Source organism: Takifugu rubripes, chromosome 13 (genome assembly GCF_901000725.2).
Source record: "Takifugu rubripes chromosome 13, fTakRub1.2, whole genome shotgun sequence".
Classification (NCBI taxonomy): domain Eukaryota; kingdom Metazoa; phylum Chordata; class Actinopteri; order Tetraodontiformes; family Tetraodontidae; genus Takifugu; species Takifugu rubripes.
This window is the reverse complement of record NC_042297.1, coordinates 13553744-13575430: the sequence shown is the minus strand read 5'-3', so window position 1 is coordinate 13575430 and position 21687 is coordinate 13553744. Positions and strand designations below refer to the sequence as shown.

The 21687-nt window shown below is 41.8% G+C and overlaps 4 protein-coding genes across 7 annotated transcripts in view; 1 reads left to right on the top strand and 3 right to left on the bottom strand.

The window, feature by feature from the left end:
- Positions 1 to 1662, bottom strand: part of trip4 (thyroid hormone receptor interactor 4) — a 43966-nt gene extending 42304 nt beyond the window's left edge. Inside the window, exons 1-3 of the mRNA XM_029846197.1 lie at positions 1473 to 1662; positions 885 to 1063; positions 23 to 153 (exon numbers count right to left, since the gene is read on the bottom strand). Of these exons, the coding sequence (XP_029702057.1) occupies positions 23 to 153; positions 885 to 1063; positions 1473 to 1552 (390 nt within the window). The 5' untranslated portion in view covers positions 1553 to 1662. The remainder of the gene's footprint in view (positions 1 to 22; positions 154 to 884; positions 1064 to 1472) is intronic.
- A 98-nt stretch (positions 1663 to 1760) lies between these two features.
- LOC446017 (neuronal acetylcholine receptor subunit alpha-7) lies at positions 1761 to 10550 on the bottom strand. Its single transcript, XM_003969796.3, has 10 exons — positions 10433 to 10550; positions 8828 to 8967; positions 8665 to 8709; positions 8052 to 8161; positions 7566 to 7645; positions 6968 to 7135; positions 6711 to 6905; positions 5273 to 5359; positions 4944 to 5053; positions 1761 to 4678 (listed from the first exon to the last, which is right to left on the bottom strand). The coding sequence occupies exons 1-10, from the start codon at positions 10479 to 10481 to the stop codon at positions 4187 to 4189; spliced, it is 1476 nt and encodes a 491-aa protein (XP_003969845.1). The 5' UTR covers positions 10482 to 10550; the 3' UTR covers positions 1761 to 4186.
- Positions 10551 to 11468: 918 nt separating this feature from the next.
- Positions 11469 to 18893, top strand: cfap70 (cilia and flagella associated protein 70). 4 transcript variants are annotated; one of them, XM_029846748.1, is made up of 26 exons: positions 11469 to 11734; positions 12347 to 12533; positions 12774 to 12890; positions 13002 to 13084; positions 13248 to 13274; positions 13359 to 13538; positions 13695 to 13877; positions 14027 to 14121; positions 14392 to 14467; positions 14554 to 14679; positions 14790 to 14891; positions 15039 to 15130; positions 15241 to 15301; positions 15374 to 15556; positions 15665 to 15796; positions 15866 to 15994; positions 16328 to 16461; positions 16557 to 16672; positions 16940 to 17098; positions 17229 to 17362; positions 17489 to 17641; positions 17747 to 17920; positions 18038 to 18127; positions 18201 to 18302; positions 18457 to 18504; positions 18597 to 18893. In XM_029846748.1, the coding sequence occupies exons 1-26, from the start codon at positions 11654 to 11656 to the stop codon at positions 18720 to 18722; spliced, it is 3090 nt and encodes a 1029-aa protein (XP_029702608.1). In that variant the 5' UTR covers positions 11469 to 11653; the 3' UTR covers positions 18723 to 18893. The 4 variants fall into 4 exon arrangements, with proteins under 4 accessions (XP_029702608.1, XP_029702607.1, XP_029702606.1 ...); XM_029846747.1 differs by having other exon boundaries at positions 14392 to 14464; positions 16940 to 17113; positions 18597 to 18892; XM_029846746.1 differs by having other exon boundaries at positions 16940 to 17113; positions 18597 to 18892.
- On the bottom strand, positions 18742 to 20651 carry LOC101072341 (transmembrane protein 138-like). Its single transcript, XM_029846750.1, has 5 exons — positions 20245 to 20651; positions 19656 to 20072; positions 19363 to 19534; positions 19180 to 19255; positions 18742 to 19100 (listed from the first exon to the last, which is right to left on the bottom strand). Exons 2-5 carry the CDS (start codon positions 19688 to 19690, stop codon positions 18988 to 18990), a joined length of 396 nt encoding a protein of 131 aa, XP_029702610.1. The 5' UTR covers positions 19691 to 20072; positions 20245 to 20651; the 3' UTR covers positions 18742 to 18987.
- Between the last annotated feature and the right edge of the window lie 1036 nt (positions 20652 to 21687).

The window sequence follows — 21687 nt, the reverse complement described above, 5'->3', positions numbered from 1 at the left end:
GCTTCCGTTATGATGCGCTTACCCTCCTTTCATCAACAGGTGTTTTGACAACTTCCAGCTCAGCTTCTATCTTACTGGGAGTCACTACTTCCTGTCTGTTCCGACCCTTGCGCTTGGGCTTCTTCTGGGTATCTTTGGTTACGTCTGCTGAATCTTTAAAAAAAGAAAAACAGCAAATGAATCTGGAAATAATACTAATTGCAAATATAATTAATGTTGCAATTGCAATATTTTTAGTCAGTGTTATGTTAAAGTTAATCATCTGTGAGGTGAAAAACTAAAGTCTTAAACTACTGAGGGTTCCATCAAGCAGCCCTAAGATCAAATAGTCACAAAGGTTAAAATAAATTTCAAAAGAATGGCAAAGATAACCTGTGAAGTCCCTAAAAACAGAACCAGTACTCGAAAACCTTTAAAATCCAGTAAAGTTTGCCTTGATTTTCAAAACACTGAAAATAAAAATAATATATAAAAGTATAACATATACAAATGAGGTAGGTCGTCAATCAATCTTTATCAATAAATACAAAATGCACTATTAGTAACTACAACTATATATTATCAAAAACTCACATTAATGATGCTGTGACAAACAGCAACAACAGATATGAGGATGATGGTGAAGACACTAACATAACATACTGATCAGGAAAACAATTAAAACGAGAATAAACCCACATAAAGCAGCTTGTATCGAGTGTATGCAAATATCCAAACCTTAAATTGTACTGTGTGTAAGTCAGGTCAATAATCTGGGCAATCAAACTGTTCCTGATGACTGTACATGAATTGTCCTGAAAAAAAATTACTTTTTCCTCATCTTACCTACAGTGCAATCAAAATGTAATCCAACACAGAAATCCTGCTTTGGTTTGTTTATTCACCTGCTGCTGGGACCGATTCCGTTAAAAGGAAAAGATTGTTATCTGTGGCCTGTTTACGACATTTTCCCCATCTGAGGAGAAGCTCATCGATAAAGTGCCCTTTCTCCCCATCTGTGCCCTGCAGCAGGTCTCCAACGTACTCCTCAATCTCTTCAGTGCTTTCAATGGACAGAATGTATCTAAGGAGTAGATAATAAACATAGAATTATTGTTTAATGAGACATAATGGCAGAAAAATGCCAAAGGACAGCAAGGTGAAAACAGTATTAACAAAAAAATGAAAGGACTGGAGAATATATGATGCTGTCAGCTGTTTTTCCTCCCAATTATCTCATTCCTTTTCATTTGTTTAAGCTTTTACTGCTTTAATTTGCGGGACATAACTGACAGGTGTTATTTACGTAATGTAAATATCACAGTACACTGTCAACCGCCAAGGTGTTATTCTACCGATAGTTTTTCACAGCAAATACAATTAAATAGGCCTCTGTCATGTCGATTGCATTATTACAGTAATCTTGTCGAAAGGCAGCCTGTTAGCTCCCGTAGCAGTCAAGATTTTAAGAAACGCATAATAATATTTCTTACTGGACGATGTCTTCACAAGCTTCCAAGCCAAACTTGTAGTGTAACTGGTCAACACACCACTTCAACAAAGCGTCCGACATCTTATCTCATAGAAGTAAAGCTGCTGCTGTCGTGTTAGACAGTGACTATTTCCAGCCGGAAAAATAACAAAGAGACACCCATCGTGCCTGCGTGGCGACTTATTAATGTGTCCGGACACAACGTGTGCTACAAAATAAAGGTTCCGGTACATCAGTCCTTGCGGCACTTGAGCGACACCTGGTGTGAATAAAGAGGGACACTTGCATCTTAGGGACAATTAGTAATTTTTTATTAACAATTAATAAAAACGAACGTTTTTTGTGAGCCACAGTAGTAAAAACAGAGACGTTCAAAAATGCTGTAAAATCTTAAAATCAAACACATTTCCATGTTGTTTCAGCTCTAACCCCCAACTAATATCAACACAATACATTTGCAATTATCCATAATTATTGTGTACTAGCTATGAGTGACTTGTGCTAAATTATAAAAGTAGGGTTAATAAGAAAGAACTCAGTAATAATTGTGGAAATATTACATTATTCTCCCAAATTTCAGCATCTTCTCTTTATTAGAGTGATGATGGTCTTACTCTATACTATTGACTCTTTACATACATTTCCTAGTTCTAGAAACCTTTTTGGAACCTATAGAGGCATGGGTATAAAACAGTAACAGTGTGTAAACAGAAGCAAAGATCTGGTCGACAGACTACAATATGGACTGTGCAGTTGTAGAATGAGGAAGAATGAAAGAACCAGACCACATATAACAAAACTGAATTCACCAACACAAGGGACGGGTCAAATTCAATTGCTCATGTAATGTTCTTTTAAAATCACGCTAAACACAAGATAGAGACACAAAGTCGTTTGAGATGGAGGTCAAAGTGAAGATCAACGTGAAGTTTGAAGGATTATCCTGCAGTGGAACACCAGGAGCTTAAAAGCAAATCAGGAGGAAAGACTTCCAGGAAATGAACATCTGTGTATGCAAGGGGCAATTGTAACTGCCCATTTGTAGATAATATCTTACATTGTTTAAACCTCCAACTTTAAACCTTCAGGCTCACTCAAGCACAGTGAACAGAGAGCTTCATGGAAATGGATTCCAGGGCCGAGCAAGTTTTATATCACCAAGTGCAATACAAAGCAGATGCAGGGGTTTAAATCACACCGCCAGTTGGCTCTAAAGCGGTGGAGATGTGTTCTATGGAGTGATCAATCATGCTTCTCTTTCTGGCAAGCCAATGGGCAAATCCATGTTTGCTGGTTGCCAGGAGAACAGTAATTGTCTGACTTTATGCTTCTACCAAGTGTAAATTTTGGTGATTATAGTGTAGGGTTGTTTTTCAGAGGTTGGGCTAAACTCCTTATTTAGAGTGGAAAAAAACACTTAATTGTTCTATATTAAAGAGGTATTTTAAATAAAAATGTATGCTCCCAACTTTGTGGGAACAGTGCTTCAGAAGAAGGGTCCACTGTGGCCATAAAAGGACAGACACTCAGCAGCAATATTCTGGTTGAAAGCCATGTTAAAATATTGCAGCAATGGTACTAAGGGGCCCAAAGTGTACCAAGTATCCCCCCATCCATTGCACCACCAGTATCAGCAGCCAGAACCTTTGACACAAGACAAGATTCCATGTTGTTAACGTCAAGTTCTGAAATTGAGTCTCGTCAGATGTCAATGTCAATGTTTTTCCAATCTTCTACTGTCCACTTGTAGCCTCCCTTTCATGTCAAGAAGTGTAGCCCAACTTCTTCAATGTTTCAGGTGTTGTGTATTCAGAGACGCTATCCTGCATTCCTTGGATGTAACAAGTGTTTATTTGAGGTACTGTTGCCTTTCGATCATCTTGAACCAGTCTCCCTATTCTCTGACGTCTCACATCAACAAGACATTCTTGTCCATGCAACTGGATATTTTCTCTTTTTTGGGCCATTCTGTGTAAAGCTTTTGAGATTTTTGTGTGGAACTTCCCAGTAGATCAGCCGTTTCTGAAATACTCAGACCAGCCCGACTGGCACAAACAGCCAAAGTCACTTAAATCCCCTTCCTTCCCCATATTGGTGCTCCGTTTAAAGCAGCTAGTTGCCATGACAACATCTACATGCCTAAATGCAGTGGCAGCCATGTGACTGGCTAATTAGCTATTTGTGTTAACAAACCATTGAACTGGTGGTTGGTGAGTGTAGGCTGGGATGAGACCCAAATTCAAAAGTGTGTGAAAGCAGACAAGAGAAATCATGCACCGTCGTGTATCGGATGTTAGTCCATATCAACATTTGCCCTCAAATGAAATTTCAGTTATACTGTATACTTTACAGTTATAATGCACTGTTTTAGACTAATTCTTAACAAGCTATATAGGATATATAGGAAATTAACTTGAGTAACTAATGAAAATATGTAATGATGCAAAACAAACTGCTCTTCATATGAGCTTTTTAATATTGATAGATTGATAATGAACAAGACTATATTCACTTTTAAATGCTTGCTTATGACCATGCTTAACAATAGAGAATATATATAAGTGTATTTATACTATCACACACCTTTTTTGGATACTCATTGTTAATTAAACTTAATTTCACGGATTAGTACTTTGAATAAATGTATCGTAACAAAATCAACACACAGGTTACATCAATATAATGAAGGCTGTCTTCCAAACTTCAATTAATGGCTTAATTGAAGTTTTTGGAAAATGCCCCAACAAATCTGGGTGCTGACATGAGGATGCCGATGGTGCAGAGGATCGTGATGACAGAAAAAGCCACCAGACAAAGCCTGTCAATGACCAGTGCAGCAAATTTCCAATCGTTAGACATGGCCATATTCACGTCTTGTTTCCGGAAATGTTTGGCAATGGAGTGCACCTCATCCAAGAGTTTGGCCAGCTCTCGCTCTATGTTGCCTGCTGATGAGCCAGGACCTTTGGCAAGGAGCGTCTCATCTTCGCCCGCTCGTCCACCAGGGACTCCGGTGGTCTGGCTGCTCTTCAGGCCACTGATGCTGGGGTAAACATTGGTGGGCTGGGGGCCTGGGGTATCCTCATTGAGCTCATAAACCAGGCTTCTATGTTGAACCTTGGAGGGACCGGTTAAGGGTACCTGCTCCTCCCCCGGTCGCTTCATACACAAAAACGAGGCACAGCAGTCGAGCAGGAACACGCGGGTCTTTGAAGCAGACATTTGAAAAAAAATTAGTTTCAGGGAGAAAAAATATGTTTGGTGACAAGAACTAATGAAAATCTCTTCAAGTCCCCAAATCCATCCCAATTTCATAACATTCCAATTCCATCTGTGAGCAAAATTAAACAAAGATTGGCTAAGATCTGCACACATTGTTAATAGGTTTCAGCTCTGTGTGCAGCTAATGCTGAATGTGTGGGGTTAAAAGGGTAGAAGAGCGTAATTCTGGTGTAACATTACATGAACTCACCCACTTGGGCATCTTCTCTCCACAAGGATCGTGATGATGGTGTTGTAAGACCACAACTGTAGCGATCACTGACAGACCAACAATGACCATGATTGCAGCAAAGTACTGAGCTAAAGAAGAGACAGTAGTCACACATTAAAGAAAATGATTAGATCTTATATCAGAAGTGAGACACACACTTTCTGGGATGCAGGTTTTACAAACTTAAATTAAACTTCAATTGCGTAATACAGAGCTTGAAACAGCAAAAACTGATTGCACGACAACTTAAATCTGTTTACAGGGATCCAGTGATAAGATCGCCTGCTGCTAACTTCACCTCAGCATACCTATTAAAGGCACAGACTCTGATGTGGCGGGCATTATTTCTGCAACCATCAGCATGAAGACAGTCATGGAGAGCAGGACAGTAATGCCTGAGGGCGAACGAGACAAAGAGTCAGAGAGAGAGAGAGAGAGAGAGAGAGAGAGAGAGAGAGAGAGAGAGAGAGAGAGAGAGAGAGAGAGAGAGGAGGCTCAGTTGGTGCTTAAGATCAACGATAAATAAACACATCACACACATTTATACACTGGCCTACAGTGAGGCACTACAGCCACAAGTGGACAGAAATGAAAAATTCTGTCATTGTTAGGCTTTCCCAGCTGGTTTTAGAAATTCCTCCGGTGGGGATCATACGCTAAAAACAGCCTTTCCCATGTCAGGAACAATTAACATGAGAGAGAATTTTGCATGGAGCATTATTGGAAATGGTGGTTTTCCTCTGTCATGCTGATGACTTTACCCTCATCCAGCCCTAGTCCTCTTTCATCTAACACTGTCAGAATGGATTTTATTGTTGTTGTTGTTGTTGTTGTTGTTGTTATTTGTTACTGGCTTTTGCAGAACATCTTAGTCCCAAATGTCATCATACATGTGGGAACAGTGTGAGATGTGCATTTTCCAGATCAGACCAGCATATGCAGAGAAAACAGGCCCTGCAGTGGTGGAAGTGTATTCCTGTTGAGAGCAAAAGAGGTGTTTTATGCCACATTTGTAGTACTTATTTCTGCTTTTTTTCCTGTGTGTCTCTAAGGAATGAAATTTAATTCCACACTCACGTTAATGAGGGAATGCAACTCTGATCTCTAATGGTTTGTGGAAGACATAAAATGCATAAATCAGGATCTCCAATTCCCCATCACACACATGCATGCACACACAGACACACCAATTTTGTGTAATTTATGCCCAAAATATCAGTGATAACAGAGGAAAACTAGTTTTCTTGTTCCAGGGACACTTGATCCAGTCACTCAGTGTTAGTAATCAGATAACGTAGCCACAAAGTTGATTCATTCATAAAAAAACCTGATTACCCAGGAAGAAAATGGATGGAAAGATAATATACTGAAATTCCTCTCACCCATTGTGCATGCAAGCACGAGCGACTATAATTCCTGATGTTCATCGTTAGTGCAGCCACATCACCAGGAAGAACAGTGTTTAAATGATAGATTAAACTCTGCCTCACCAAACCACCAGCTCTGCTCTTTAATCATCTTTTCCTGTTACACCTTCTGTGTTTGAAGCAATTGCTGATATTCAATAGCTTGTATTGTGTTTGCATAATGGTTACAGGACCAATATTGGAGGTTTCTTTCTCTTCTTTATTCCACATTCCACATTTTGTAGTTGTTTTGTTTTCTATTGTTGCTCCCTCCTGTGAGTTTCTGTACTAGTGTGTGTGTGTGTGTGTGTGTGTGTGTGTGTGTGTGTGTATTTCTAACCCAGCGAGATCTTCTCCCCAGAGTCAGCTGGCAAAACAAAGACCAGCAGAGCCAGAGTGGAGATCAGGACACATGGGAGGAGCAGGTTGATACCATAGTAGAGGGTCCGCCTCTGCATCACCACTGTGAACGTGACATCAGGATACGTTTCCTCGCAGCAGTCGTACTTGCGCTGGTTCACTCGCCCTTTGACCTCTGACGGAAAAACAGTCCATTTAGGAACCTTTGAGAGCCTCCGATCCACTGGTCCCTCTTACCTAGCAGGTCCCACTCTCCGTTGGGGATGTAGCTGGAGATGTCCGCCTCCAACATCTGCAGGTCCAGAGTCCAGATTCCGTGCGTCCAGGAGCCAAATTTCAGGTCACATTTCTGAACATCGAAGGGGAACCAGCGCACATCTATGTGGCAGGTGCTCTTTAAGATCCCTGGGACATGGGGAAAAAAATCCAAAAAGAGACCACGGATCAGCCACGCAGGGTCTTTGTTGAGATAACTGAGGAGCCACAACCACAACCACCTCCATGTGGATCAAGGACACCCAGCATGTTGGAAACCTTTGCTCTCAGGGTCACAGGGGGGCTGGGCTCCAGCCCAATCATCACCAGTGCACCTTGCACTCATACATTTACATTTAGGAGCAATTTAGATTCCAGAATCAAAACTGGTCTGCCTGTTTTTGGAGCCCAGGAGCAAAGTGGAGAAAAGACACACCCAGGAAGAGTTCCTCATTTCCAAACCTTGACAGTCCTGTTTGGTTAGACTTTTGATGTGTATAATCATCTAATTACTCACATTTTAAACTCCCCATATTAAATGTAAATACTGGACACCTGTAAGTGGGACCTTCACTCCTACCTGGAGGTACGTAGGTACAGTTGCCAGACGGGACGACCACAACATTGGTGTGATAAGTGGCATCAAACCTTTCATCTGCACTGTGAATGACACGAGGCTGCGTGAGTGTTCACTGCAGTGGCATGATGGAAAACCAGTATGACCCCCAGTATGACCCACTGCTAATTAATACAAGTAACACAAACAGGAGACACAAACAGAATCATCACAACCGCAGGTACGTGGCAGATGAGATGTAATGACTGATGCAGTGAGTCCAGAGAAGAGGTTATTCAGGGGTTACCCTCAGTCTCCCATGTTACCCACAATTCACTGCAGCTACATGAAGACCGCAGAGGCTGGAGCTGCAACTTAATGAGATGCTTGAAAATACAGACAAAAATAAAACACGAAAGCCGCAGCCACTCAAGCATCCGGTGGCAAAATGGCAACAATAAATGATCCTTAGCTGCTGGGAGGAGGGGGGATCCGTTCTAAAACGTTTACCTGTTATACAGCAGAATGTCTGGCTTCCAGATGTTTCGGCTGGGAAGCCTCAGCGAGTTTATGCCTGGATATTCTGACACATCCCACGTGAGGTAAGAATCAGTCCATTCCTGTGGAAAACACAGACGTTTCATTTAAAACCAATTTTTTCCTGCGTATGTTTAAAAACTGCATGATATGGTGCATTACTATCAGAGGAACAGGAGAAATGCAGAGCAGAACTAACAACAACCCAGAGAAAAACCCCAAATCAACAACTCTTTAAAATATATATAGCAATTTATCTTTTTGTGATAATAAAATTTCAAAGTTTATTGAACAGCTTTTTAAAAAGCTACAAAATCTTCATAGAAACATCCCTCAAACCCAAAGGACAGGCGATGAACTTATTTAAAAGTATAATTTCTAAAATTATAACGAAGACAACTGTTACTGCTCTACTGATGACACACAAAAAAGCAACAAAATCTACCTGGGTTCCATGTACACATTATATACACATAGTCTTTTATTTTAATATGTGAGGGTGTGAAGAAAACTTTTGGAGCGTCAGGAACCACAAAAATAAGTAATAAATCATATTCATCAAATGTGCTGTGTGGGAAAGTCTTACCATTTGCAGCCAAACATTGGTTGTTAAAATCTGATTCTTTTCATCCTACAAAAACCCAAAAAACATGAAATGTCACAAAATTATGTGAATACAGTACTTGGGTAAAATTTGATGGCCCTGATGTGCCACGTTTAACTTGTGTGGCGAAGCTTTAGCTACGTACCACGTCCATGATCTGCATTAGGCTGAGGCCGAGCCGAACCATGAGGGTTTCAGAGTCGTTGGCGACGGGCCGGATCATCGAGTTGTATCTACGCAACAGGTAATTGTACAGCCTTTCCTCGGTTGGCCCCTGAACTGTATCTGCACAAGACAGAAAGAGACAATAGCAACTAATGCAGCTTCAATTTCTGTCACTCGCTATCATTTCTGCCACAGGATAAATAGTATGTTCCTCATGATATGTTGATAAAATGTTGAAAACATTTTGGAAAGCTTGTGCTGCCAGGCCAGGCCAGGCCAGGCCAGGCCAGGCCAGGCCAGGCCAGGCCAGGCTAAAGTGCTGTAAACACAGCCACTGGATGATTGCGTAGTGAAGATGAAATTCATCAATGATTGTCTTATTTTCACAGCCTAACACTTGGCAGAGAGCTGATCTCAACATTCCTCTCCTCTCTGCCTGGAACTGTTCATTCTTAAAAAAAAAGGGTGAAGTAACGGCTGGAATTCCTTGAATGGCTCCTTGGAGACTTGGAAGCCATTCTCTCCCTCCTCAGGGTCGGTGTTAGACAATCACTGCAGTGTGTGAAAAATGTGTAAGAGGATTTTCCAACAGTCTTTTATGGAAGCGTTGTGTCAAAATTGTCTTTTGTTTAATACCATTTAAAGTGACACATTTCAAAGTTGTTTGCTGCACTTTGGTTTGATGACTTTACCACATGCCTCTGACGTAGGCGGTACCTTCGCGCCTGCAGCTCGGCTTGAATCATAAACACAGAGTAGCAAAACTGCAGATAAATGCACGTCGTAAACAACTGGACCAAAGTGGTTTCAATTTCTGGGTATAATCAAGGGAAATCTGATTATTGCTTATGTTAGACATTTCTATAGGAGTGAACCTTAAACACATGGGATGTATGTGACCACAGGAAATATATGTCATAAAGTAATTTAAGTGGAAGTGTGCAAACACATGGTTTTAATAAAGAAACCATTGTCAGGTCTTTTATAAATAAGTCCATGGCATTTCCTGAGGTTTTTATATTTTATAATAGAAACAGATGAGATGAGATGCACTCATTTGATTTATTTTTCACCCAAAAGTGCACGTTAGATTTCTTTGTTATTATTGCACCACAATCGCAGTATATGCAATATATGCTTCAATTGCTAAATGCAATCTGTTAATTTTGAGACTAATGGTATCACCATTTATGGAAATGCATGTCCTATTTACTTTTTGTCTCACACATTGAGTGGGTCAGAGTGGTCTATAGAGCTGTGTGTGTGTGTGTGTGTGTGTGTGGGGGGGGGGGGGGTTGTTTACAATAAACTATTGTCTGTATTATCTGTTTTAAAAGTTCTTTAAAACTTTCAATTCTCCACAAAAAATGTAGTTGGTGCAGGTTGTATGAAAAGCAAACGTCATTTACGGCTCTGCACAACTTAGAACAAATGAGTGAAAATGGGATGAATACGAAACGGTCTGTCCCAAACGGGTCACGGAATTCAAGTTCGACGCTGCTAATGATTCCAAACCACGCCCCTTTATTACAACCCCCTCTTGTTTTTGAAGTTGTTAACCACTAATTAAAAATCTATATTTTACCTTTGATGGAGAAGGCGAGGACCATCAGAAAAATCTGAGCATTCCACATGTTGAAGCGTGAAAGAAGGATCCCAAGATTCCTCCGTCTCTGAACCCGAATGTGGGGAATAATGAGCGAGTGCGCGCCCCTGTGTGGGGGTGTGGTTATGTATAATTTATCATTAACTGGCCGAATGCTATAATTCGGCTCTATCTTCGTAATGTTCGTTTCTATCTGTAAATTATGACAAACTTAACTGGTTGATGAAAATTAGACAGTATTAAATTGACTTATTCGATTCTTTTTTAAATAGTGACGACATCTGCTGGTCATTAACGAGAACTACAGTCGTATTTTAAATGCAAGGCAGACTTGAGACTTCTTTTTAAAATTAAAAATGAAAATAAACATTTGTATTTATTTTATACTGCACAGATTTGCAGTCACCCCATTACCCACATTACCTCAACGACATAAAAGCAACCCGGGCAATTTTACATGTATCATTGGCAGCTTGCGTTCAAAACAGGCGGAAACAAGGTGAACAGAAGTTGTAGTTATGAGTGCTACGTGTCAATAGGCTGTTTGAACAGCCTCTGGTAAGGATGTATTGTTGTCACAGGATAATTACACTGCCCGTTTCACTGATTCAGACAAGCAACATCTTTTAATTAAATGTATGCATAAGAGTAATTACCCCCCCCCCCCCCCAAAAAAAAAAAAGAAAAGAAAAATTAAATACCTCGGTTGTATTATAAGCACAATTTACTAAATTTCTTTCACTTTTGCCTTGGCAGAAATAGAAACATGAGTATTGCAATATATATAGAAAATAATTTTCAGATAAACAGTATAACAGCTACAAGTAATATTTCTTTAAACAATTTTAGTTTAAAAAAAAAAAAGTGTCCACCCACTAAGGCGTAAAGAACAATCTAAGATAAGATAAGGCTCAAAGGATCAAAGAGGCTGTGGCACTGGATCTTTCAATGATATTCAAAGGAGCTTTGATCTAAAGTAACACTATATTACAGCTGTGACTTGAATTACAACGGCCCCCTACACTGCTGCTAACACAATCAGCGACGACAAAGAAAGAAATACAGAGTAAAAGACTATAAATCCCCACAGCTGTCGCATTTACCAGCTTATTGACCTTTTACTGATCTATTCTGACTGACACCCCACTCGGAATCCTGCTAACCTGACGAGTCACTAGTCCCTACACAACCGCCGTTGCCATGGAAACAATGGGGTCCGCTGAAGGCGCTGTCGGAGTTAAATTGCCCATAACGATAAATGTCATTCGTGGAAACAACCTGGTATGTTTGTTCGCGGACGTTTCCAGTGGCGATAAAGTTGTATACCTTTCACCGTCATTTAAATTAGGTTTAAGCGACGGAAGTTTACTTTACTGTTGTTAGCGAATTAGCGGTGTATTAGCTCAGGAAGCCACGCAAAAAACCAAAAGAGGGCCGTGGACTTCAGGGGTGTATCAAGTGATGCTTAATTACTTTTACCTAAGAGTAGACTAAAGGATTATGACATGAAAGACGAAATGCTTTACTTTTTAAAGCTTTGTTATCTGATGAGCTTTGTTAGACGCTGTCTCCGAATTCTCGCGATGTTTCAGAAAGGCAGAAAGGAGCTGCTAACGTTGATATATCGCCACTACATTCTATAATATACAGTATATCATATACTGTACTGTATTTGTCAGCAGTCATCTTCATGATAAATTTTTGAATAATTCAAAAAAAATGCATACACCCCCCCCCCCCCACCCCCCCCCACACACACACACACACACACTTTTGCTTCTGCCATTACATTGTTGATTTAATGTGTTTCTTTTGAAATAGACACAATACACCAAAATGTCTGTAATGGGTTAAAGACTTAAGATAATTAGAACGTCTCCCTTCTTTTTTCAGAAAGAGAAAAAGGCAGATGGCTACCAGGTTGTTCTGCTTGCTGAATTTGACGAAACTCTGCTGGGGAACTCAGGCAACGTGCAAGTTGACCCTGTGGAGAACTGTGTTGACTTCAACTTCACCTGCTGCTTAAGTTGCTCGAGTGATGCCCAAACTCTCACTGACCTCGCCCAAAAACCGGTCATATGTAAGAAGAGTCGTTACTTTTCTGACATACCTTATAGATTTTATTTGTGTATTTCAGAACAGATGCCTTACCACCTTCCCTTCGTTAACACCACAATGAGTTATTAGTGATAGTTGCACACTGCTACTTTTATGTGCATCAGCCATTTAAGATTTTTATGCTCACTCACTATTGCCTTTAAACTATTGCACTATAAACAGAACATCCACTGATTCAAATGAATCATTTTGATTTGGTCAGTGACAGTGACAGATTCTGTGGAAGAGAAGAAGGGAAAGGCGGCAAGTACGCCCAGTAAAGGCAAGGACAAGGCAGTTTTGGGCCAAGCTGTGGTTGACCTGCTACCACTTTTACAAGGTAGAGCTTCCTCATCTTAGAAACTATGATTTGGCTCCCTGTATTTCCCTTAAAATGCTTAATATTTTTAGTTTTTCCCCTCTAAATTACAATTTTTCCATCCATCTTAAGGTTGCTGCAGCTTTTCATCAACAGTCCCGCTGAATCCTGCGGTCATCGCCCCTGCCAAAGGTGCACGAAATTCCAGCTCCGTGGTCAGTGTGTGAAAGTTCAACCAAATATCACTGTTTTCTCAAATGAAGGGTCATATTGTTTTTTATTACAAACTTACACATGTCCAGAAGAGCCTGAAAATTGTTTGGAATAAAACTGAAATCTTTTTGGCCAGTATAAACTTATAAAACATTCTCCTACCAGATTTCAGAAAAGGTTGCAGAACCCAAGGTAAGAGACATTAAATGCCCTTAATATACTAATGATTTTATAATAAATTGGTATCTACAGTGCAACTGTTTCCTGTGATTGCAGGCGTCCCTTGATGTGTGTGTGAGCGTGTCTGACACGCTGATGTCTGACGCTGACCTCTCCACCTCCAACCTGCTGCGGGTCACTGTAGAGACGGTCTACTCGGTCCCTGACTCATGGATGCAGCCGTCTGGCCAGAGTCCCACCTACATTGCTGCCGTGGAGGTGCCACTCACCGAAGAAGTGAGTAATTTTTCATATAGTTTCATCGAATGGACTGAGCTACTGTTTTATCAGACAGCCCTTATTCAAGACGCTTGGGATTATAGTTCTGAATCTCGGTCCTGTCCAGTCAGATGGAGCCACAGAATCACTTTTAACACTCCTTCTCTGAACCAGAAAAGTCAGGCGCTGATATTTTCTGATGGGAAACTGAAGGCAGGGCGCCAGATGGAGGAGAAGTGCCGTCAGAAAAAGAGACCAAATCAGGAGCTGTTGGTCCCAGGGAACCACTTTTTGCCTGACACATTTTTCCTGGACGAGTCCATTGACCAGGAAGATGGCGAGTTGACTGGCTTAGAGGTGATTTAATTGCCAGACTATTCTAAAATGTCCTTTAAAGCCCTGTCTTACCACATGAATTAAGAAAAAGATGTGTACAACTAAGTACCCTGCCAAGCTTTCGAGTCAGGGAAACGACTAAGTAACAAAAGTTGTGATTGGTCCAACAGGACCAGACGTTTCGAACCGAGGTGGAGACCACAAAGAATCGAGTGAGCTGGGATACACAGATTTGCTGTTATCTGGATCCACGTGGAACCATCATGTGAGCTGCTCACACAGTTCCTCAACCTGTCTTTAGCCAGGCTGCTTCATGTTTATTCGCTTGGATGCAAAATAATATTTGTGGCTTTTAGTTTTACTTTGACAATCATTTCACCAAGTCTGGATATTTTAAATTGATTTTGCGCCAGACTTGTCATGTATGACATTGCTCTCTTTTGGAAGACAAAATTGCTTAATGTTAAGAGAAAAAATCCTGTCACTGAAACAAGACAATAGCATTAAAAATTAAAATATTTTTTTGTAATACCAGGCTGCAGCAGATGATTATTGAAAACAGACTCTGGCCAGTGGAGATAATGAGGCTGAAGCCTCCAAACCCCAAGGTGGTGAGAGTGTACGACAAATGTGTGTCATGTTTATTGTTTTACTATTTACTGTGTGTGTGTGTGTGTGGACGTAAACGGTCATAAAGAATCCAGAGATCCCCTTCCATGGGGTGGCATTTGTGGACCTGGGACGACTCCTGTATCCCGGTGTGAAGCGCACGCGAGGTGCTTACAGCATTCAGCCCTTCTCTGAGGAGGAGATACTGGAAAAGGTCACATTAATGCGCACAGAAAATGTTCTCATGAAATGTGTGTGCAACTTTAATCTGCATCTTCACTATTAAAAATATTTCAAAGTTTGTTATTCATCTTCTCCCTAAAGACCAGTAAGAGCTACAGTGTGCTACGAGAGAACATTAAATCTGCAGACAGCCAGAAAGGTCGGGCTACCTCAGCCGCAGGCCCGCGCACTGAGTCCAAGGAGGTAGCTAAAATGCATTTTCCCAAAAAAGACACTAATAAACATTTATGTAAAACTTTTCTAGGTAGTTGAAAGTCTGACATATGTCTTATAAGCTTTGACCCTGTTAGGAAATAGACTTTTCTGACCAATTATTTCTGAATATGCTAGATGTGCATGAAAGCCAGAACTTACATCATCATTGAGATATCCTTGGAAAAACCACTAGTTCACAAAATGTCTTCAGAGGAGCTGGCTGAAAGGTAAAATGTCATTCATCATTTTGTATTCGATGTTATCTATGGATAATAGGTTTGACCTTGGTAAAAGTGATGCTTTAAAATCATGTTATTTACGTACATTTTTTCTGCAGGGTGAAACAGTTGATACCACCCAGGCCTCCTTTTCCACTGCCTCCAAGCCAAGCAGAGAGAGTAAAATGCATTTATTATCATTTTAATACAGTGAAAAATGATAATCCTGAAGTCTCCATTGTTCTTCCACAGGCTGTGCGTTACTTCCACCAGCAGGTGGGCAGTGTGGTGGCTCATATCTCAGAGCAGTGCAAGGAACTATTTGGGGAAGAACAAATTCTTTCAAAAACCTGTAGCCGGGAGCAAATGAAGGCTCAGCTAAAGCAAGCGCTTATTGCATCTGGGAGATATTTTACCTTCAAGGAACAGATGGAGGTCAGAGGACCAACAAGCATCACCAGGACCTTGAAACTCTTTTGTAACCATTTTCTAGTGTTTTCCTCATGTTGGCAACAAACGTGTAAAGACCTTCTGTTGTGCCAGCCTGCAGTTGTGAGGATCATCCGTAATGTGATGCAGCGCAGAGAACCATTTACTGACCAGCAGGAGCTGAGCGATTTCATCAACAAGCTCTACGTTTGCCTGGTGGACCAGACGTATGTGGCTCTCAACAAGGTAAACACCCCCCCCATTGTCTACGCTGAGTGTGCAGACTGCATATCTTCATCCTTTGTGCTTTTCCAGATCTATTCATGTGATGTTGAAGATCATTTCGTGGATGAGATTCACCTGAGTTCTTCTCAGCTGCAGCATTTTGCCAGGGAGGCTCAGGCTGTTGGGGATTATCAGCTGGCTGTTCAGTACCACCAAGAGGTAAGTAAAGTGTCTACTCTTAATAGGGTTGCAACTCCTCAAGGAATCAAAGTGCAGGTTCTTTTTCTATCCAGCCAGATGATTTGAGTTCTCTGCCTCTTCCTGTCTGCAGTTTTTTACAAGGGTTAAATTTTGAACCCTTTACTGTGCTCCTCTTTTTTCTCTTTATATATTCATATACCACCTTTACATTAAATGAATTAGTTTAATTGTGAATCCCTCTATTTAAAAAAACATCTTGTTTACCCTCAGGTTATGTTAACTTGTCTTTTTCATGTCATAATTGTACATGGAGTGCATGCATTCATGAGCTGACCCCCTTTTTTGCTGCAGTTGGTGGTGAGGCACCCTAATGATCCCTCCTACATGTTTGAGTGGGGAGGCCTCTATATGCTGATGCAGGATTACATGAAGGCTAAAGAATGTTACCGTGACGCTTTGTCCATCAGCCAGTCACACAATCCCAGGTTACAAATGCTCGATTGACTTCAGACCTGTTAAACTTTTTGAGTTACCGGTAGCTTTCTTTGAACCAAAAAGCTTGTATTGTTTTGTTCCACAGCCTAATGATGTGCGGAGTCTTAGCCATCATGTATGAACATTACAAAGATGCCCAGACTTTCCTGGAGAGAGCCGCAGGGATTGAACCTCAGAGTGTGGTGGCCTGGACACTCTTGGGTGAGACCTGTCATGTTGCTGCCAATAAAGGATCAATTTTTATTAGATTAAGAATTTACTGTCTTTAATCTCATTATTTAAAGTTGTGCTGTGTGCCAAAGGATATTTTATATATATAAGGGGTTACTGAATTCTTTGTACAAATGTAACATAACCTTATTTTTAAATAACAGCAAGAAAATCCAATCTTCAACTTTGCACCAGAGCTCACAACGTGATGATGAATGAGTCTCACTGGACATCTGAGTTTCTGTGTCTGCGGTTTAGGTTTGGTTTATGAGCGCCAGAATGAATCCATCCTGACTGAGTGGGCTTTTCAGGAGGCCAGAAAGGCACTGATGGAACCGCAAACACCAGTGGAGGAGGAAGTGAACCAGGACAGGAAGGAAAGTGAGAACAAGGAGGACAGGTTACCAGCCGAGGATGGTAAGATTGAATCAGGTGAGATGGAGAGAGAATAAATGCTGCTCTGACTGTTATTTCTGGTGTTTTAAAGAGGAGGGCTTCCTGAGTCATGCTGTTAGACTTGACTGTCGGTGCCTTCTTCTTCTCCCAGAACCAGAAAGCAAACAACTCACCACCGGACCAGAGAAGGAGTCTCCAGCCAGTCCCTGCACACTTCCTGCCAAACATTCCTCTTCCATTTACATCCAGACGCTACAGTTCCTTCTGAAGAACTCTGCTCTACAGGTACACATGCTGTGCTGGACTCAGTGAATCTAGATACAACCCAATTGGTCCGGCTGTGAGACCAGACGTGTTTATGAGGAACTTGTGATTCTAAACACACGCTGCTGCATGTTTTCCTGTTGTCAGATGGCAGAACAGGCTCTATCCCAGGAGCTGCTCTGCTCAGAAGGTGGTCAGAGCATCTCTTACAGTTTTCATCTTGGCCAATGGCAGCTGCTGAGAGGAGACTATTCTAAAGCTGCTGCCAGCCTCCAGAAGGTGTTGTGCGAAAGTAGCCGGGTAAGCACAATGGAAATGTGATGTCCCCACATTTTTTTAAGTTCTTTCACACGTACACCTTAGAATTATCACCATTCTAAATGTCTGGATTAATATGTGCAATAGAATGCTGAGGGCCTCGCTGATATTTTGGCGCTCTACGGTCACTGTCACTATTTGCAAGACGCGTTCGAAGACGCTCGGCTGAGCTACGAAAGGAGCCTGAACTGTCGACAGCAGCTGTCAGATGCTCACCTTGTCCTCCTCCGTCTGGGTTCTATCTACTTTGAACAGGAGAAGGTCAGATACTGACAGGAGCTGATGTTTGGCCGTTATGTTACATTAGTAGGAATCCTTTTTTGGATTGCTTATGGAGGTGAGTAACTCAAGTGCTGATCTCTGATTTTGAACTTTCAGTATGAGCAGGCCAGAGCCGTCTATCTGCAGGCCTGCGAGCAGTCTCCGTCCTGCCTGACCTGGCTGGGACTAGGATCCACCTGTTACCGGGTAAAACCCATCCTCCTTTTCCATATGAAGAGGCTGAAAATATCAACCTTATTAGGTGCGTGTGTTTGTGTAGATGGAGGAGCTGGTTACAGCTGAGCAAGCCTTGATTGAGGCCAGTCGTTTGATCAGGCAGAACACAGAGGTTTGGGCTTATCTGTCTCTCATCTGCCTCAGGGTGAGTCCTCCGTTCAACATAAGCTGAGAGTTGGCCTGCGTGGCCACGTTCTGTTGCATAAAATAAATATACCGTCACCTTTTAGCCATCTGTTCTTTCTCAAATCAGACTGTGTGAACCCGAACTAACCTTATTCCTGAACATTTGTTTGCAGTTTGGCAGACAAAAAGAAGCGGAGCATTTTCATAGAATTGTAAAGTCGGTAAGTTCGGTCTGCATCCTGCAGTCATCTGTCATTTGAATCCAGATAATCAGCCCTCCCCTCACACCCTTCTGCCTCTTCCTGGTGTATAGTTCAACCCGCAGAAGGAGTCACTCCTCAGAGAGTACGAAGAGCTGAAGTCGCAGCTTCAGCTGCGTCAGCTGCAGTCATTTCTGGGAACAAGACCTGATGGAAGGGATTTGAAACCAATCGACTAAACACAGACTCACTCATGAAAGGTCAAAATGTTTTACTGTATTCAAACCAACACATGGAATCCAAACTCACAAAATGATTCAAAGGATCCTGGAATCTTAGGCATTTCCAAAACAGCTTAATAAATTTGTACTTCATTAACAAAATAAAGAAATGGCATGAGGTGAGAGTATCTCTGTGTGAGAGATTTGGACCACCTGAACAATGAGACAAGATAGTTCTTACAGGCATTTGGCACAATCCTTCCAGCTTCAGCAGGAAACGGCGTCACTGTCTGACCCGTGCGTAGGCCTCCCGTAGCCAGGGCGAGTCTTCATAAAGGCGGGGGTCGCCTAGATACTCAGAGGTGCGTTTGTACCAGTAGTAGTACAACACCGAGGCTGCGACCACAAAACAGGCTGCTTTTACTCTCAGGAAAAAAGGAGAAAGAGAAAATTCCATATCTAACTTTGACCTTACCTGTTCTTTGCAAAACAAACATCACCTGAAGTCCGTCGGTCCAAATGAACCTGGTGGTGTCAAACAGTCGCAGATTCTGAGAATAATGTTAAAAAAAAAATGTTTTTATTACACCAAGCCAGTTTACAAATGCTGGTACATCTAAATTTACTTCCAAAAAATGTATGTGCGAGCGGCACGTACCACGAGCCAAGAGTGCAGTATGACGCTGAAGGTCAGATAGAGAGCTGAGAGCATTAGCAGGGCTCTAAACCGCTCCAACAAGATGGCGACCAGGCCTACCTGGAACACGAAGGTGCTCGACAGCATCAACAGAATGATGATCAGGTTTAGGAGGATGGCAGTGTCCTGGATACTTTGTGAGAGAAGAGAGAACGTGTGTGAGCTGCAAACACAAAACATTGTCCCCGCAGAAGTGTTTGTATGTTTTTTAGTATTCAGATGGGTCTTAGGTACTTTTCTGACTGCTGACTCACATGAAAAGTATCAGCTGGATAGCAGGTTCGGCCATCAGCAGCTCGCTGAAGGAGTTAACGAACAGGTCGAACAACAGGAGGCTGAGCTGGATCAGTAACACCACGGAGTAGTTCCTGGTTTGGAGCGTCTCCAGCCCAAAGGCTGGCGGCCCGGGCGGACTCTGGTTCCACGGTGAATCCAAGGCTGCGCCGTCCTCAAACACGTTTAGGTGCTCCGCGCTGCTGCATCAGCGCTCCATCTTACTTCTACGGAAAATAAGTCCTCTTGGTTTGAGTCCTTCGGGGAAGATAGTCCAGTTTCAGAAGGATCTGCCAGGAGAGCACGGATGTGGGCAGGACAACTGGTGATGGAGCTGATGTGAAAAGGCGCAGCAGTGGCAACGTGTCTCTTCGTCACTTCAGCACCAGAGAGAGACGCTGCCGTGGCAGAGAAGATAAATCAATAACTAATTAAATGTAATTCTCATTCTCCACAAAGGTCTTTTACTGGTTTTCCTTAGGCATTACCTTTTCCGGCAATATCTCTGCATGAGTTTGATCATTTTAAGCTAACTCATCCCATCTAGCAATGCAAACATCATGAACACACCTTCTAGTATTCCCTGTGGTTTCTTCTCATTCCCTGTTCTTCGTGTAGCCTCAGCAATCCTGTTGGCACCGGCTGCATCAGAAAAACACCAGATATGTTTCCTGTGTCCTGATCCATCGTCTCAAGAAGAGTCCTTCACACTGACAGCAGGCGGCCGTGACCCCGGCTTTATAGCTTTAGCCGAGCTGTGGCAGGTGTGGGCCAGATTAGGAGATTTACTGGGATTCTGGGTAAGGACTTCTGTGAATACAAACAGACAAGAGACTTGTCAGTCATCTTTAAGGGGTTTCAATGTGCTTCAGACACAATCAACTGAAACAGAAACGTCTGCATTTACATTGTTGTGACAATAAAATACCGTAAATGATTTTCTGTTCATTTAAGACATTGAAACAAGGTAAATATGAGTGCATTTGTGTTAATGGTTAAATAAATTAAAAGACCTTATGAGTGTTTCACAGTGTAATTCAAATTGAACCTTGTCCACAAACAAAGTGAAATCAGTTTGGAAATGCAAAAGATGTGTTTGAAAATTGCATGAAGATTGTGTGAATTTCCTCCATATACCGACTGAAGTTAGTTCAGATTTTTTCCCCCATGTAAACTGATAAATTATTTAATTTCCGTCATTTTTAAAATGATGGAAATGTAATAATTTATCGCCATCTTTTTTAAAGAGCTAGAGACCCAGGTTCTTTGATGTATAGATCAAAGAAAGGCTTTTGAACCATGCATCATAAAAGGACAAACAAGAAAGCCATTTAAAGATGAAGGCAACAATGTCCTTTTATTTGAGGGAGCTCCTCAACACAAACAGTAACGTGACAGAACGCTACTACTTTTCTAGCTCTGTTGCAGACTCCAAGATGAAAAACACCCACAAGGACAATTTGAAGTTTCTCTGTCCTGATGAAGGTGACTTTGAGGAGATGGTGGCAAGAAAGAGCAGCTCGTATCAGGATGAGCACGATGAGGGTTGCACAGGTGGCAGAAATCCTCAATGTCCTTCAAGAGGGACAGAATGGGACGATGGTCCTGTTATGACTAATGAAGACTATGGAGGGATCACCGGAACCTCAAACTACACTGAGTTTCTACACATCAGGAACAAGAGACAGCACTTAACGAAATGCCCACCAATTGTTTCTGACAAGAACACAAGTTATGACAGAGGGAACAACCCTCTGCTGGTCATGAAGATCGTCAAGAAGAAAAGATGCCGTCGAAACATGGACGCTGGAGACGCACGTTCAAGAGGTCAACACAACAATGGCCAGTTGTGAGACTGAGCAAATGCAGAGTTCCGTCACAAAGCGGGAAAATGTGCTGCCACAGTTACAAATCCTCACAGACGGCGACGTCAGCAGCTGCTGCAGCCAAACAGTCGACAGAAGAGGAAACGGACGAAGGGTTTTTCTTTGCTTTTCTTCAGCAAAGCTTCAC

Excerpts from the sequence above, each read along its gene's own strand:
- LOC101072341 (XM_029846750.1), bottom strand. The coding sequence starts at position 19,690 with ATGGCCGAACCTGCTATCCAGCTGATACTTTTCAT. Across the intron at positions 19,256-19,362 it reads TACTGCACTCTTGGCTCGTG|AATCTGCGACTGTTTGACAC; the intron begins GTACGTGCCGCT and ends CATTATTCTCAG. Across the intron at positions 19,101-19,179 it reads GTTTGTTTTGCAAAGAACAG|CCTCGGTGTTGTACTACTAC; the intron begins GTAAGGTCAAAG and ends TTGTGGTCGCAG.
- LOC446017 (XM_003969796.3), bottom strand. The coding sequence starts at position 10,481 with ATGTGGAATGCTCAGATTTTTCTGATGGTCCTCGCCTTCTCCATCAAA. Across the intron at positions 6,906-6,967 it reads CGGAGAGTGGGACCTGCTAG|AGGTCAAAGGGCGAGTGAAC; the intron begins GTAAGAGGGACC and ends TTTTTCCGTCAG. Across the intron at positions 4,679-4,943 it reads GAGAGAAGATGCCCAAGTGG|ACCCGCGTGTTCCTGCTCGA; the intron begins GTGAGTTCATGT and ends TCTGCTTCAAAG.
- cfap70 (XM_029846746.1), top strand. The coding sequence starts at position 11,654 with ATGGAAACAATGGGGTCCGCTGAAGGCGCTGTCGGAGTTAAATTGCCC. Across the intron at positions 14,122-14,391 it reads GATCCACGTGGAACCATCAT|GCTGCAGCAGATGATTATTG; the intron begins GTGAGCTGCTCA and ends TTGTAATACCAG. Across the intron at positions 18,303-18,456 it reads TGTCTCTCATCTGCCTCAGG|TTTGGCAGACAAAAAGAAGC; the intron begins GTGAGTCCTCCG and ends ATTTGTTTGCAG.